The 17,482-nt window shown below is 46.3% G+C and overlaps 1 protein-coding gene across 1 annotated transcript in view; it reads right to left on the bottom strand.

Annotated features, from left to right (window-relative positions):
* The window catches only part of LOC117353662 (ubiquitin thioesterase otulin-like), a 104,310-nt gene that overhangs the window by 33,869 nt on the left and 52,959 nt on the right, over window positions 1-17,482 (bottom strand). Inside the window, exons 6-8 of the mRNA XM_033929855.1 lie at window positions 17,006-17,088; window positions 4,269-4,366; window positions 1,324-1,467 (exon numbers count right to left, since the gene is read on the bottom strand). Coding sequence (XP_033785746.1) covers window positions 1,324-1,467; window positions 4,269-4,366; window positions 17,006-17,088 — 325 coding nt within the window. The remainder of the gene's footprint in view (window positions 1-1,323; window positions 1,468-4,268; window positions 4,367-17,005; window positions 17,089-17,482) is intronic.

Raw genomic sequence — 17,482 nt, 5'->3', positions numbered from 1 at the left:
GTGAAAAACCTCTTCAATATAGCAAAGCAAAATAAATAAAATTAATAAGATGAAGAGATACAATTCTATTTGGTACATCAATGAGAATAAAAAGTCAAATTTCAGCAAGCAATAATAAACTTTTACTGATTATGACAGGAGTCGCCATACAACATATCACCAAAAATTGGAAAAATTATAGTAGACTTAATTATACATTCTGGTGGAACTCGTGCCATATTTACAAAATGGAAAGAACAATTTCCATACAAAAAGGAAATAATAATAATTTTAAAAAGATCTGGGGGCCATTAACAACTTATTGCAATGATTAGATGCCATTTTTCATTGAAATAACATTTTTAATATGGGGGGGTGGTATAAAGTTTTATTTAAGGTTTAATCAATAGATAAGAACCGTAGTATTTATATGAAATTTATGATTAAAATATTGGTGGGAAGGGTGGGTGGGGAGGGAATAAATTTATGTTTAAGATAATAATTGAAAGAAATTCAAGTGATGTGTATAAATGTAAATGTTATAATATTGTGCACTTGATGTAAGATGAAAAATGAAAAGATTTTGAAAAAAAAGATGAAGAGACTGCTGTGCATGAAAAGGGCTTTACATGGCCACTGCCAAAGGAGAACGTCAGATTTTTGTGTGTGCAACAATCCTAATTGTCAAGGGAAACACCTTTATAAAATTAACCTCATTATTTATAAAGACAGAGGAATAGTGAAATTCATGATTTGTGGCATTTTAGGGCAATCTTCCACACAGAAGCCCCTGAGATTCATGGTCTCAGAATACTGTTGCATGGCTATTAACTAGCACTGTTGCTCATCTACAAGAAAAACCCCTAAAGACCAGAATTGTGTCCAGATTAAAAACAAAAATTACACAACTTTCTAAAAATTAAAAACAAAAAACAAAAAAAAACTATCATGAAAGGGGAAAATGCGATAACCCTAAATTTTAAAGTTTATGAATGATCCTAGATAAATTCTACACATCAATCGGGATATCAGATTGACCAAAGCAATGTGTGAACCTAAGAATTTCAATGAAGCTCAATCTTTACTAAACCACAGAAAGAAGTTTCAAAAGACAGGTGAAGACTAATGATAGTCATTTGATTCTGTGCAGTTTAAACCAAACTCTATGCTGTGATGGTAACCCTATGAAGTTCCCAAAATGCCTAACTCTTGTTTGTTTACTCAGTGTAACAATTTGTCAATGCTTCCTTCTTTTCACTTGGCATTACAAAAGTGCAGAATACACAGAAGAATGCTTATATTCTGACATGCTGCACAGTCCCTGTTAAAAGTAAGGAGATATACCTGAGTAAACTCTGCACTCTGCAGCCAGGCAGGAAGGTCAGTAGCTTGGCTCAGTGCCTGGAACAGTGTTGCCCTTAGAGCACAGTAATTATCACCCCTCACTCTTCGGATAGAGCTAAAGCTCTGAGACACTGCTTCATAGCCCTGCACACAAACACCAGAAAATCAACAGGGTCAGAGTTAGTAACTGCATTTTCCTCATTCATATTCAGCTACATCTCTCAAAAAATAAAATCAGCCCTGCTCCAACTGCAAGACTAAAAGGCACTGCTGGAAATGGAGAACAAACAAAAGCTGAGAGACTGCATAAAAACAGCATTTTAATTCATATAAAATTTTACTTGATATAAACTCTGCTAAATTCTTCTCTGATATCCTCCTGAAAAACAGCCTTTTTACCTTTAATCATGTTCTTAATGAATAACATTTTCAAGCCTTTATTGTTCTTTTGTCTCAACTAGACTGAACACTCTTGAGCAGGGACTGTCATATATAATTCTGCAGAGCTGCATATATCAATTGCACTACAGAAATAAGGTGTAGCAGTAAAAGCAATCAGGTTGTTGTTTTTTTTCTATCAACAGAACACGGTAGCAGCTCTAAAGACCACAAGGCTCATGTATGCTCATTCTTAATCTAATTGCAGGGTCCATTCTATCTCCAGCTCTATTCATTCAAGGATTGTCTAAAAACTTATGTCCTACATCACCTTAATTATGTTACAGTTTTGGCCTCAGCCACCTTAACTAGGAGGTTCTACCAGGTTTCCATCATCCAAAGTACTACTCTTGTTAAAGCTTAGAGGCTAAGAAGCATTCTCTGGAATTTTCTCATGTTTCACTCACACACTGCCAATTTTAATAAATTATGACAGGAGTTGCCATACAACAAATTACGAGCAATTGGAAAAATTGGAAGAGGCTTAACTATAGTTTTTGGTAGAATTCCTTGTGTCATATGTGAAAGAACAATAGCCACTCAAAGGGAATTTCAGGAGCCTTTAATAAAATATTGTAATGTCTAAATATTACTTTTTTTTTTTTTAAATCTTTATTCATTTTTATACTTCCAGCAAGTGTTTCATAATACAATACAATCATACAAACTTTAATATATCACTTTTTATCACACATATATTACTTTTTTCCCTTTAAAAATGCACATCCTGGAGGGGGGAGGAGGGGGTTTTGGTATGATAATGAATTTTGGTGTATGGGATTCATGATAGATATTTTAGGTGTTGGAAATGGTGCTTGATTAGGGGGGAGGGGGGATAAATTCTGATGTGGATATTAACAGAATTTTAAGGGTGGTATTTGAGTATAAAATGTTGTATTTACTGTCACACTTATTGTAAGTTTAAAAAGAATAAAGAACTGGAAAAAAAATAAATAATTTGTTGGGTCTATACAACAACAACTACTCTTTTATCAGCAGAAGGAACAGAAGGAATAAGCATCGATAGGTTTACACAGGCCAGAGGGAAGAGTCACTAATTGCCCATGTGGACAAGGCAGCTGCAGTGAGGATACTGGCCTGAATTGGTCAAAAGATCTAGTCTGCACAGCCTGAGCAGACCAGAAACATCAATAGTACATAGTTCTGAAGAGCCGTTACCTCATTTGGAGATATAGGGTTTGGAGGTCTTTACTAGACAACAGAGACTATTTTATTTAATTCAAGGAGAACAGAAAGGGTGCTAGTAGACACCAGGGATGCTTAAGACTTGTGAGGATCGTGGGGAGGGGGGAAGTCAGATCAGGGGTGGGTGTTGCAATTTATTTTTATTGATGGGAGGATTATTATACTAAACTATGCCAACAGTTTGCTTTAAAACAAAAAAGTTGTAAATAAATCACCCTACCTTTCAGGTGTGAGCCAATCACCACTCATGCACTGATAGGAAGGATGACCTTTTTCACTGAACTGTAGATTATTGCCACGATTTTAATCTGGCAGTAATTTGCATTCTCATTAAAATACAGTATCCTGCAACCAACTTTTAGCAGAAAGCTTGTGGTAAAGACTATGAGAAATTTTCAAAAAAAGATTCAAAACTGTGACTATAAAATAACTGCCTGGGTAACACCAATCAAAAAATAAAGATTCAAACTCTGAAGAGCCAAGGCTAATTTAAAAATATGGGAGATATGTACATGAGAATGTATACAGCTAAAAAAAATGATAAGAATGTCCTAAGACAGAGGCTGCCATGCACAAGATTGCCTGTAATAACCTTCTTGGCTTTGTCACCTTCATTGGGTAGGCTTGTCTTAGGTATCTCGTTTAACAATGTAACTCAGTATGTACCCTCTCTGTCTTAGGACACAAGCCATCATTTATCAGCTGTATATGTGAAAACGCATATCTCTAGCACACTTTTAGATTAGCCTTGGCTGATAAGGAAGGCAAAGAGATCTTGAAAAGAAGAAGATTGCGGTGGAAGCAGAAACACATAGTAAAATCTTTTTAGGTATATTAAAAGCAAGAAGCCGTAAAAAGAATCAGTTGGATTGCTAAATGACCGAGAACTCAAATCTATTCACTGAAGTGGATTGGTGAATCGATTCGAATCTGCAAATCAGGTAGCACTAATAGGCTCCATTTCTAGATCAGGGCCAGATTAACCTATAGAGCCCCCCCCCCCCCCCCCCGGGAACGACAGAGGTTTGGGCATTTGATACCCTAGGCCAGAGCCTCATCTAGTTCATAGATTAAGCTGGCCTACATGAGTTGCTGTGCATGAATATTTACAACACTGTAACAAAAAGAGGTCAGTTCTGATTGAGCAGGAGAAACTACTAGACTTGTTGGTGGGTGACCCTTCAATGGCTGCATCCTTTCCCTTCCAAACTGGTTGTACCTGTGAGCAAAGGCAAATTTCAGAACATGTGTCTTATGTTTTCTACATGAAAATATTAACAGCACCATTGCTACCTTCTTACCTTTTTCATGCGTTTGGCTACTTCTGTATTTCCTCTCCATTCTTTCTTGCAGTATTCTACAATGTCTATTTCTGGAGTCACACTGAGCTTGTTTTCACCTGACAGATGAAAATACCAATAATATGTAGATTAACATTGAAACATAACTCAGTGCAACATTTAACAAACTGGTAAAAACACTATTGTATTTTAGTCCGCAAACAAATGGATAAGGCAGTAGGATAGAACATTGTTTTCTGTGTCCAAAAAGCAGTTTACTTACCGTAACAGGTGTTATCCGGGGACAGTAGGCAGATATTCTCACATGTGGGTGATGACATCTACGGAGCCTGGTACAGTTTAAAAAGTGTAGTGTCACTAAGTTTTGAGAATCTTTACAATTGCGCATATGCAAGTGCCTTCCCAATCGACGTCTGCTCATGGCACATCAGCTCCGTAAGCAAGTTAAGAAGCCAACCAGGGGAGGTGGGAGGGATGTGAGAATATCTGTCTGCTATCCCCAAATAACACCTGTTATGGTAAGTAACTGTGCTTTATCCTAGGACAAGCAGGCAGCATATTCTCACATGTGGGACTCCCTAGCTTACTGCAATGAGATGGAGGGAGAATTGGCTATTAAGAAAATAAATTTTGTAATACTGCTTGGCCGAAGTGACTATCCCTTCTGGAATAGGATTCCAGACAGTAGTGAGACGTGAACATGTAAACTGAGGACCAAGTAACTGCTTTACAGATTTCATCTATGGGAATGTAACTGAAGCTGTCATAGCTCGGACCTTATGTGCTGTTACATGACCCCTGAGCTGCAGCCCAGCCTGAGCATAGCAGAAGGAAATACAGGCCGCTAGCCATGTGAAAATAGTTCTCTTGGTTACAGGCCATTAGGACCAAAGGAGATGAACAGCTGAGGAGAGGTTCTATGTGACTTAGTCCTTTGTAAATAATAAGCCAAGGCTCGGTTGCAGTCTAAGGTATGAAGAGCTGTTTCTCCAGGGTGAGAATGAGGCATTGGAAAGAAAACTGGAAGCACATAGAAACCGAGTATGATGGCAGAAAAGGGCCTTTGGCCCACCAGTCTGCCCACTCGAATAACCCACCCCCCTAAGCACTTTCTCGAAGTGAACCCACATGTTTATCCCATCCTAGTGGCCAATCTCTGAACCAACTCTATTCTCAGCACATCCTTTTGATAATGTGGCCTCCAAAATTGAACACAGTATTCCAGATGTGGTCTCACCATGGACCTGTAAAGCGGCATTACCACTTCGGGCCTTCAGTTGACGAAACTTCTCCGGATGCAACCCAGCATTTGTCTAACCTTGGATGAAGCTTTCTCCACTTGATTGGCAGCCTTCATATCTTCACTAATGATTACTCCCAGGTCCCATTCTGTAACAGTTCTAGTTAATGTCTCACCGTTCAGAGTGTAGGTTCTGCAAGGGTTTCCGCTACCAAGGTGCATAACTTTACACTTCTTGGCATTAAAGTTCAGCTGCCAATTAGTAGACCATTGCTCCAGAAAAGTAGGTCTTGTGTCATAGTGTCCGGTGCGGTACCTCCGCCCACTACGTTGCTTAATTTAGCGTCATCGGCAAATAATGCAATTTTACCCTGAAGTCCCTGAGGCAGGTCCCATACGAAGATATTAAATAGATTGGACCCAGGACCGAGCCCTGCGGTACTCCACAATTGATTGATTGAGATGAAATTATGTGACTACTTTTGGTAAGAGTTTAGGATGGGTGCGGAGAGCTACTTTATCAGGGTGGAAACGGTAAAGGGTGAGTCTAACACCTACTCTTGACGTTCACTCACTCAACATGCAAAAGTGATGGAGATTAAAAATACCACTTTCCAAATGAGATATTTAAGATGAGTAGAAGACATTGGCTCAAATGGAGGTTTCATCAGTCTGGTGAGAACAACATTAAGATCCCAAACCACTGGAGGCAATTTGAAAGGTGGATTGATATTGAAAAGTCCTTTCATAAACCTGGAAACAAGAGGATGAGCAGTTCAGAATTACTGTTGACCGGAGCATGGAAAGCACTGACAGTACTAAGGTGAACTTTGACTGAAGTGGTTTTAGGACCTGAATTAGATAAGTTGAGGAGGTAATCCAACACTGAAGATATGGAGGAGAATGAAGCATCTTGATGAAGAGTACACTATGTTGAAAACCTTGTACACTTCTGTTGGTAGCACTGCTGTGTAGGTGATTTTCTGGATGCATCCAAAATGAGTGACAGGATTGGAAAGATCCACATCTGCTGAAATCATCCCAAGAGGTACCAAGCTGTCAGGTACAATGACTGTAGATTGAGATGTAAAAGAGACCCTTGACTCTGCGTGAGAAGAAATGGAAAGATTTGCAGGGATATTGGATCCTTGACTTTGAGCTGAAGTAGAAGGGAGAACCACGATTGTCTGGATCATGGTGGCCGATTCTTGCTTGAATTTGATTAGCATCTTTTTTTTTTTTTTTTTAAATCTTTATTCCTTTTTATTTCTCTCAACAAGTGTACAATATTATTACAATTAATTCACATAACTCACTTGACATTCTTAAACAATATTATTATACATGTTTTAATTCCCCCCACCCACCTTCCTTCCCTTCCCATATCAATAAAATAATCTATCCAAACATATACATACTTAGACATCCCTCTTCCATAATAGCATCTTGAGAATGAGAGAAATTAGTGGAAATGCATAAAGGATTGGCTGTCCAATTCAGGAGAAAAGAATCTATCTCTGCGATGACTGAAGAAGCAGGGTGTTTTGGCGTTGACACTCGTGGCCATCAGGTCCATGAGGGGCTGATCCCAAGTCTGCACTATTAACTGGAAGGCCGCAGAACTGAGACAGCACTCTCCGGGATCTAGAACTGAGGAAGTCCGCCTGAACATTCTCCACTTCCACTATGTGGGAAGCCGAGATGTCCAGAAAATGAGACTGGGCAGACCATGAGCAGAGCTACCTCCTGCACCAAAAGACAACTCTTGGTGCAGTGGTATTGTCCGAGAGAATCCGGACCGACTTGCCCGCTAATAAGGATTGGAATTCTAACAATGCCAGAAGGATGGCTCTGGACTCCAGGACATATCGACCAAGACGCCTCCTTCGGAGAACAACTGCCCTGAGCCAAGCAACCAAGACACTGAGCTCCCCAGTCGAGGAGACTGGCATCCGTGAGAAGCACCATCCACTGGGGCTGATCCAGACTCACCCCTTGCACTAGATGGGAGGACAGAATCCATCAACAAAGACTGCAATGAACCAATCTCTGGAAAGGAACAGGATAATCCAGACTGTGCCTCTGGGGCAACCACCTCCAAAGTAGAGCATACTGAAGCAGACGCATATGAGCCTGAGTCCATCCCACCATGTCCAAGGAAGCCGCCATCAACCCCAAGACCTGGAGAAAATCCTGCACCTGAAGACACCGGGACGCCATGAGGAGGCGAATCTGTGCCTGCAATTTGCTTACCCGGGCCTCTGGGAGGAAGGCCTTCCCCAAGGAGGTGTCAAACAGAACCCCAAGATACTTGAGGCGCTGAGAGGAGGCCAACCGCTCTTGGACAGGTTGATAACCCATCCCAGCGACCGCAGAACTCCACCACCCGAACCGTGACCCAGGTGCTCTCCTAAAAAGACTTTGCTTGAATCAACCAATCATCAAGGTAGGGATGAACCAGAATGCTCTCCTTGCACAAAGCTGCCACCATGACCACAATAATTTTGGTGAACATCCTCGGGCCATGGCCAGACCAAAAGGAAGCGCACAAAACTGATAGTGTCATCCCAAGATCTCAAAATGAAGAAACTGCTGATGGGAGGCCCGGATCAGAACATGCAAGTGGAGGGGTCACGTGATGCAGCCTACCTGACCGGTTGTGGGAGCAGAGAGCTCCGTCCTGATCCCGCCAAAATCGGCTATTTTTCAGCGCTTTTCCACCCGTTCTGAACCGCGAGATCCTCGGGAGCAGTGCTGGGAGCCTTGTGCTGTTAACTCCGAAGTTCGGGGGTGCGCTGTCGTCGGGCATGCCAATTCGCGCTGCCAAGACCTCTCGGGATCGGCCTCAGTCTCCCGCTGTAAAAATGGCGGCGGAGCCAGCGTCTTTCACCATCCCTGCGGGAGACTGGATTCAGGAAATTACCCGATCGGTTTCGGCTGCCCTGGCGGACCGCCTCAACAAACTGCAATCGGCAGTTGATGAGGTGCATGAAAAATTCGACTCCCAGCAGCGGCGCCTCACTGAAGTGGAGCAACGGGTCTCAGGCCAGGAAGACACGTGTGCGTCCTTGGAGGCTCAAATGTCGGCGCTTCGCAAATCCAACACTGATATGCAGGAGCACATTGAGGAGTTGGAAAATCGCAGCCGCCGTAATAATCTGCGGCTGGTTGGTCTACCAGAATCTGTCGGAGATGCTGACCTGTACCGGATCTTCACCAAGTGGCTGCCGGAGACCCTGGGCCTGTCGGGCTCCGGCCTGCAATTTGACTGTGAGAGAGCCCACCGTATTGGCCCCAAATCGGGGGATGGCAAAAGAGCACGCACAGCTATTGCACGTTTCTGCAATTGGAGAGGCAAGGAAGCTCTGCTTAGGGCATATCGCAAGGCTGGAGCCCTGGAGTACGAGGGGGTGAAGGTACTGGTCTTTAATGACTATTCGGTGCGCGTTGCTGCCCAACGCAAGATAATGTCACCTTTCTGCACTGAGCTTCATAAGAGGGGGATCCAGTTTGCCCTGGTTTTCCCTGCCAAGCTGCGGGTCTGGAGGAATGGTGCCACTGAGACCCTAACCACTGTGGAGGAGGCCCGCACCTATGTGGGCAATCTGGCAGCTCACCCTCCTCCTTGATTCTCGACCGCCGGGCATATAATGTGCTATGGGTGCCCCGGATGCTGACCTGGGGCGGACAATTGCCGCGCTGACTGTTGCTGTTTGTGTTCTGCTGGTTCCTGCTGGTGCATCGGCCGGACTCTCGTGAGGTCCGAGGGTCCGAGGTTGGCTGCTTTCTATCATGCCATTTTAGACTACCCCTGGACACTAGCCCTCAGTTGTTGGGGCATAGCACTGCTCTTGAGACTATTTCGGCTTGATTTGGACTTATTATATCCTACATGTTTCTTTTTTGTTCGTTGTGAGGGTCACGTTGGGGTGGCTAGTTTGCGGGAGGGGGGAGGGTTCTGCTTTGGGTAGGCAGTGGGTTTGTTGGGGAAGGTGTATGGGTTACACGAATGGGGAGGGGTGGGGGAGGGTGGGAGGGGTGTGTGGGGGGTTAGGGAAGGTTGTTGGGGGTGTACGCATGGGGTTTTGTATGTTGGTGTGCTTGTGTTAGGATTGTGGTTTGGATGGAATGGGAGGGAGGTCTCGGGGGGGTGCAGACTTATGTGGTATCTGATGTCTGGCTGCTGGGTCCAGCTGGGAGACCCAGGAGCGGCTTTTTCTAGCGTTTCTCTGCTCGGCTCCAGTCCACCTAGAATTGATCCTGGCTGACCTTAAGATACTCACATTTAATGTGGATGGTATCAAGTCTCCTATTAAGCGATCGCGAGTGCTGTCATGCCTCCGCAAGTTGGGCGCGGATATAGCATTCCTACAGGAAACGCATCTCTCTCGGATGGAACACACCAAATTACGCAGGGGATGGGTGGGGGATGTGTTCTCCTCGGCCTTTACGGGCCGTCAGAGGGGAGTGGCCATTCTCCTTCACAAACACCTTCCTTTTCACCTTCACAAGCAAATTCAGGACCCGGAGGGCCGTTTCGTTCTGGTACTGGGAGAGCTCTGGGGTCTTAAGTTACTGTTGTGCAACCTGTATGCACCCAACGTCTACTGTCATAAGTTCTTCTCCACTGTATTGGCACATATTTCACAGCACTCTGATTACAATTTAGTTGTGGGCGGGGATCTCAATATCACTGCAAATCCTGGTGTGGATTGTAAGCCGCCTCGGGCACGGACCCGGGACCACGACACACGTGGGGTAGGCTTTCTCACTCAACACTTAGAGCTGGTTGATGTTTGGCGTACTTTACACCCTTATGACACTGACTTCACTTTTTACTCACATGCCCACAAGGTGTATGCCAGGCTGGATTACCTCCTCCTTGATAAACGCCTTTTCTCTAGGGCCACTCACTCTGAAATTTATGAGAGCACACTATCTGACCATGCACCGGTGGGACTCCGTTTATGTGTGGCGCCGGCGGGAAGGACTTCCTCTTGGCGGTTGCCCTCTTCTTTGTACCAGGATCCGGAATTCCGCATTTTCTTGAGGGCGCGTTGGTTAGATTACCAACTTACAAACGACATGTCAGATGTAGGCCCCGTTACATTCTGGTATGCTTCAAAAGCAGTGCTCCGTGGGCACATTATCGCTTATATCGCTGGCAAACGTAAACAGAAGGAGGGGGAGCTCTTGAGACTATCTACTCGGTTGCACGCCCTCCGCCAATCCCATATCACCACATTATCGGATTCGGATCGGGAGGAGATGCGGATGGTGCGGGGTCAGCTGGAGGAACTCCTCAATAAGCGCACGGAGAACTCCTTGTACTATCAAAGATACCAGCTGTATAGGTGGGGAAGTAAAACGGGGAAACTCCTGTCCAATTTGATCCGCCCGCACAAAAAGAGACAGGTCATCACTTCTATTAAGGACTCTAGGGGGGTTCGTCACGAGGGGGAGGGTCACATTGCCTCCCAATTTGTTCAATACTATCAGGCCCTTTACGGCCGCCGATTATTGGATGCCGACGCTATGTCACAGTTCTTCGCCGACTTGAAGTTACCCCAGTTGTCGGCGAGCCAAGCCGCATCTCTCAATGAGCCTATTACGGCGGAGGAGATCTCTACTACGATCGGCTCGCTCACTTTGGCTAAGGCTCCGGGACCGGATGGCCTGGGCCCGGAATTCTACCGGATTTTGGGGGACCTGGTGGCTCCTCCGCTTAGTAGGATGTGTAATGCGGTGGCGAGAGGGGACGACCCCTTTTCTGACAACATGGCCCATATAGTATTGTTGCCCAAGCCGGGGAAGGACCCTGACCTGGTGAGTTCTTTTCGTCCGATCTCTCTCCTGGACCAGGATATCAAGGTGTTGGCTATGACGCTGGCACGGCGGCTTAATTGTTATCTACCGCACTTGATACACCCGGATCAAGTGGGTTTCGTACCGGGTCGGTATGCCTCCATGAATCTGTTGAAAGTGTTAGGGGCCATTCACGAGCATAGGGTTAGGGGAGGGCAATCGGCAGTGGCGGGATTAGACATGGAGAAAGCGTTTGATAGTGTCTCCTGGGAATACTTATTTCAGATATTGGAGGGCTTCGGCTTTACGGGGAGTTTTTTGGATTGGATTAAAGCTTTATATACTAAACCTCGGGCCCGTATACTTATCAATGGGAGTTTGACGGAGGCGTTTGAATTGCAGCGGGGAACAAGGCAAGGGTGCCCGTTATCTCCTCTGTTGTTTTTGTTAGCCATAGAACCCCTAGCTATCAAAATACGTCAGGCTCCGGCGGTTCGTGGCATCCTAGTGGGGGGACAGGAGTGCAGAATAAGCATGTTTGCGGATGACATTTTACTATATCTGGATCGGGCTCCCATACACCTGGAGGCGGCTTTGACTATTGTTCGGGAATTTGGGGCCCTATCTGGCTTGCTGGTTAATTGTAGTAAATCCGAACTCTTGCTGCTGGCCGGCGGCCCCGTGGAACCGTGGCATGCCTTACTACCCATCCCGCCGTCGCTTCATCCGGTCCGTTATCTGGGTATTTACCTCAGCACCAACCCGGCCACGTTTTACTCTATGAATGTTATTCGTCATCTAGACGCCATTGGGAAACTGTGCCTTCAGTGGCAGGATCTCCCTTTAGGTTTGCTGGGTCGAGTGGCATTGGTAAAGATGGTCATGCTTCCCAAACTGCTTTACCCGCTCCAGACAGTGCCGATCTGGCTTCGCCGCCCGGATGTCCTCCGCTTTCACTCTTTGATTTCTCGGTTTCTTTGGCGCTCTAAGGCTCCTCGTGTTGCTCTGACAAAGCTAATGTTGGCTAGAGGAGGGGGAGGGCTGAATGTCCCTGACTTACGCCTGTACAATGTAGCGGCCCTGCTGCGGTGGATTCACGAGGGACACACCGGTGTAGCGCGTTACTTTCCGCGGGGCTGGGTTGAATCTTGGAGTCTACCTTTTCAGTTCTTCAATCTGCTTCATTCTCAACCGGACCATATGGCTCGCTCAGGGGGTCGCTCAGCCCTGTTGACTCCATTTAGGAGGGCCTGGCAGTGGTGGCGGCGGCGTAGGCAGGATCTGCCGGTTGCGGTTTCGCCCTTTCTATTCCTTGAGGGTAATGCGAGTTTTCTCCCCGGTTGGGGACGGACGATATTCAGGGCTTGGGCACGCAGTGGATGTCGCACCATCTCCGATGTTATGGCTGTTTCGGGGGGCACTTTCCCCTCGTTTCAACAGATCCAGACAAAATGGGATTTCCCCTCCTGGTACTTGTTTTCATTTCTTCAACTCCGTCACTATTGGGAGGCCACCAGGCAGATTCATGCGCGGGGTTGGGACGCGGGGCCACTAGATCGGATCTTCGAAGCGACCCCGCCGGCGTTCAACCGGCTGTCTCACTGGTATAGTGTTCTCCGTCTCTCTGCCCAGGTTCCTGGGATGAGTGCCCTACGGGAGAGGTGGGAGGAGGACCTGGGTTTGAGTATTTCCGAGCCCCAATTTTTGGACTGCTTCCAGTCTCTTTATCTCTTCTCTAAATCGGCAGACTACCAGGAACTACAGTATAAAATCTTGCACAGAGTCTACATTACCAAACAACGGGGGGCTCAGATAGGACTTTGGGAAAGCGACTCCTGCAGTAAATGTAAATCCCAGCCTGGCACTACCTTCACTCTTTTCTTGAATGCACAAAACTCACTCTCTGGACGGGGCTGCTGGGCCTTCTTGACGTGGTTACTCACAGCACTATTGAGTGGGACTATGGCACTCTCCTTCTGGGCTTACAGGGGCCACTACGTGACCAGGGTTTCTCACTTCCGCAACGACGATTCCTTTACAATGCCATTCTAGTGGGGAAGAAAATGATTCTGACCTACTGGGTATCCGAGGACGCACCTCCCCAGGCCCACTGGCGGACCAAGCTGAGAGAGATGGCGCAATTTGAGATCCGCGCCTACAGTAAATCAAGTAAGTTAGAGCTGAAACACTATGTCGCTCTGTGGGAGCACTTGCTGGAGCTTCTTTCATCTTGATCTCTTCTAACTGAGGGCTTTCATTGGCCATCCTACTTGTCTGGCATTCTTCTATTTCTGCTGTTGTCTTCTTCACGGTTCACTTCGTGTTTGCACTCTCTCCGGGGCGGGGGGGGGGGGGTTGGGTTTGGGTGTGGGGGGGTAGATGTGTCTGAAAGTACAGTTTGTGTGGTGAATGGGTGTCTTGTGAGTGTCTGTTGTGGGGACTGGTGTGCTTGCTGACCGGTTTGGGTGTTGATGCCTGTGGGGAATATTCACAAAAAATTTTATGGCTGAGGGTCTAGACGGGCTTCTCATCGTTGTGGGTTCTGGGAAGGGGTTTGTGTGTTCTTAGTTTTGGCCTCTTCCTGCGCTTTGCCTTGTGTTTGTTGGCAGTGTTCAGTCGCGAGAGGCTGGTTCATGCTTGTTGTTGCTGTTCCTCTTATCTTCTGTGATATTGTGACATTGTGTATGTTCATGCTCAGATTGTGGTCGCTTGTCCGGACCTTTTGCCATTCTCAATAAAAATACTTTGAAAAAAAAAAAGAACATGCAAGTGGACCTCCATCAGTTCGAGAGAAGTCAGATATTCCCCCAGCTGAACTGCTAGAATGAGAGACCGCAGCATCTCCATGCGAAAAGAAGGAACTCGGAAAGCCCTGTTGACCCCTTTCAAATCTAGGATGGGCCGATAAGTCTCCTCTTTTTTGGACACCACGAAGTAAATGGAGTACCTGCCAGTTCGACATACCTGAGGGGGCACTGGAACAACTGCTTTGAGATCTAACAATCTGCTTCTTCCACGCCACTTGACAAGGAGAAGCTAGAAAACGATCTGGCAAGGAGCGGGCAAACTCCAGAGCATAACCATTCCAAATCTCCCACCAATCGGACGTGATCTCTGCCCACTTTGGATAAAACTTGCGCAGACGGGCACCCACCAGAACCAGAGCAAGGAGTCATTGGGCAGGACGGGCAACCGGGGGAACTGGGGGAGGAATTCCCAGCTCCCTGGTTGGGCCCCCAAAAGGACTGAATGCGCTGAAAGAAACAGCCCCAGAAGACCCAGAGGTCAGAAAAGAAGTGGCCCCTCAACCAGGGTGGAGCCAGTGTAAATCATGCAAGCGCCATCGAACAGCCTCCCCATGCCAGTGGCCTAGCTCTGTCTTCAGACAAACGAGGCACTTTAGAATCAGTTAAGGTCTGAACCAACTTGTCCAAATCCTCTCCAAACAAGAAAAATCCCCTAAAGGAGAATTTTGTCAGCTTAGCCTTGGATGCCGCATCTGCTGACCATGCCCGAAGCCACAAGGTACGATGCGCAGCCACCCCCTAGAGCCACAGACTTGGCCAAAGCCCGCAACAGGTCATACATGGCATCCAAGAGATAAGAAGCACCCATCTCAATCTTGGCTACTTTCTGCTCTACTAAGTCCCAGTTATCAGACTCACGGTCAAGGACATGCTCGGCCCACCGAAAACAAGCCTGAGCAACCAGACCGCCACACATCACTACCTGGACCAAGGCAGTAACATCAAAACTGTTTAAGGAGGGACTCCAACTTATGCTCCTCAGGGTCCCTCAAAGCAGAGCCGCCCTCAACAGGCACAGTATGCCACTCGCAATGGCCGACACCACCGCGTCCATTACAGGCAACTTTAAGGAATCTCGATCCCCCTCCGGGATGGGATACAGGTGGGCCATTGAACGCGCAAAGCAAAAAGGGGCTTCCGGCTCCTGCCACTGTGTGAGCACAATATCCCGAATATCCTGATGCATAGGAAAAGAGCAGGAAGCCAAGCAGATCCCCCGAAGCAAGGGATCCACCACACACGTGGGCTCCGTCACAGTGTCCTCAAAATATAACACCGAAGAGAACTGAAGAATAAGCTCGTGAAGCTCATCCCACAGGAAAATGTGCACCAAGGTCGAGTCCTTGCCAGCCAATGGAAACGCAAAACTGCCGCCAACGGAATCTATTCCCCCACGAGGATCCTGGTTGTCACCCCCAAAGGTCCAGGTCCTCATCAACCAAATCCTGCTCATAAAAGTCAGCGTCCCAAGAGACCCGCGGCCGCTTGGATGAGAAAGGAATAGAGGAGAACAAAGCTGGTGTGGATTGGGTTCAAACCCAAGAGGACGTAGAGGGCAACAACCCCCCAATCCCACCCCCGAGACCCCCCAGGGCGGAATCAGGACCTCCAGCCACATTCATATAAACCTTAGAGGGCTAAAACAAAATCTAGGGAAACTTGCCTCTGTCTCGCCAATACAGGGGGAAGGTCACCTGAGATTAAAGAAAAAAAAAAAAAATGGAGGCGCTTCCCACCAAAATCAGAGCCGAAACCGCCAAAAATGGAGCTCCAGGGGCCTGCAGTATCTGAGAGGCCTGAATTGCTCCAGTCACTAAAGCAAGCAAGCCAGGAGCAGCGGTAAGGGAGTCCCCAGCAGCTTTGGTGGTAAGGGAATCCTTTTTGCCCTGACTGTGGGCAGTGTGGGAAGCCCGCTGTCAGCTGCTGACTCACGAGGCACTTGTGAAGGGTATCCCTGGCCTCCGGCACCCAATGCAGACGAGGATCCCCCTCCACTCCGGCCTGCACAGGACAGCCATGAGTGCCTCGCGTCTGGAGCACAATGAGTACTTTTCCCCCTGCAATTTGCTCATTGCGCAACACACGATCTAGCTAGGAGAAAAGTACCAGTTAGCAGAAAAATACAGCAAATTTAAAGGGAAAGAGCCCTTTAGACCAACACAGCCTCAGGATTTGTTTTTTTGAGGTTTTTATCAGAACAGACTCCACTGGCTCTCTAAGCCGGAGGCCTGACCAGTATCGGTGGCCAGGCTGCCAGCTGAGGCACCTCAACAAAAACTTGGGGAGGTGGAGAAAGGAGGGAGGGTCACAACTCGAGACCTGTTGGGTTTGACACCCCCGAAATCAGATGGACCCCTAAACAGGACCCGTCCAAGCTCCGTCTGGCACCAAAAAGGGGACCAGGGACCCTAAACAAATTCCAACAGCTGTAACAAGGGGAGCCTAAATTTTTTTCTAGCTTACCACCTGCTTGAAGAAAATGAGCAAGACTGGTTTGGGGGGGGAGGGGGAGCCTCAGCTAATATACTACAACCAAAGTTTTGGTCTCAGTCTCCACCTGCTGGTCACAGTGAGCTATTACCCCATCAATTAAGAACTGTACCGGTTTAGAGAGCGACAAAGAAGTGCTTCTTTCCTGTTTGCTGATGTAATTCTATTTCTGAGTTGTTGCTTTTAGTCTGTAAACTACTTTGGTTTGCTTGGTCAGGTAAAGTGGTATAGTTACCAATAAATACATAAGTGGATTTTCAGCCGAACACAAAGTTTTCTTTAAAAGTCAGGAATCAGCTGAAATGTGCTAATAAAACTAATACTGCAGGAATATAAACGTGCTTCTGTAACCCACAGAGCTAAACCTGAAGAAAGATTAGCTAATGAAGAGGTACCTGGAGAATCTTCAAAAGGAGGAGATCCTTTGACTCGGTTTTCTTTTTCTATTTCTTCTGCATCTCGATATATGTCTTCTTCGCTGTAATTCCAGACATACAAATGGTTACACAGATTAATAGCTACAGTGTGTACATGTACAGTGTGTACATGTGTGTAGAACACATGTTCTAATTCTTGATTTGTAAGATTTCTTCCTCACACAGAGGATATACATATGCTAAATTTATAATTTATAAACTTCTAAGCATCGAAGCCCTAATTATAGTGTCCAAAAAAAATTTTAAGTTAATTTGGAAGATTCACAAAAGCATCAAGAAGGCTCAGTGTTTTCTTGCATGGAAAGGAGGGCCCTCCAGTGGTACAATTTCTACATTTCACAATTTAAAAGAACCCCAGTACCATTTTTGTTTTGGCTAATGTCGATTATGACATCACCCAATGACACAAAAGTGAGGCTGACCCAGTGAGTCCAT

Source organism: Geotrypetes seraphini, chromosome 2 (assembly GCF_902459505.1).
Source record: "Geotrypetes seraphini chromosome 2, aGeoSer1.1, whole genome shotgun sequence".
Taxonomy (NCBI): Eukaryota; Metazoa; Chordata; class Amphibia; order Gymnophiona; family Dermophiidae; genus Geotrypetes; species Geotrypetes seraphini.
This window is presented reverse-complemented; position numbering and strand designations above follow the sequence as displayed.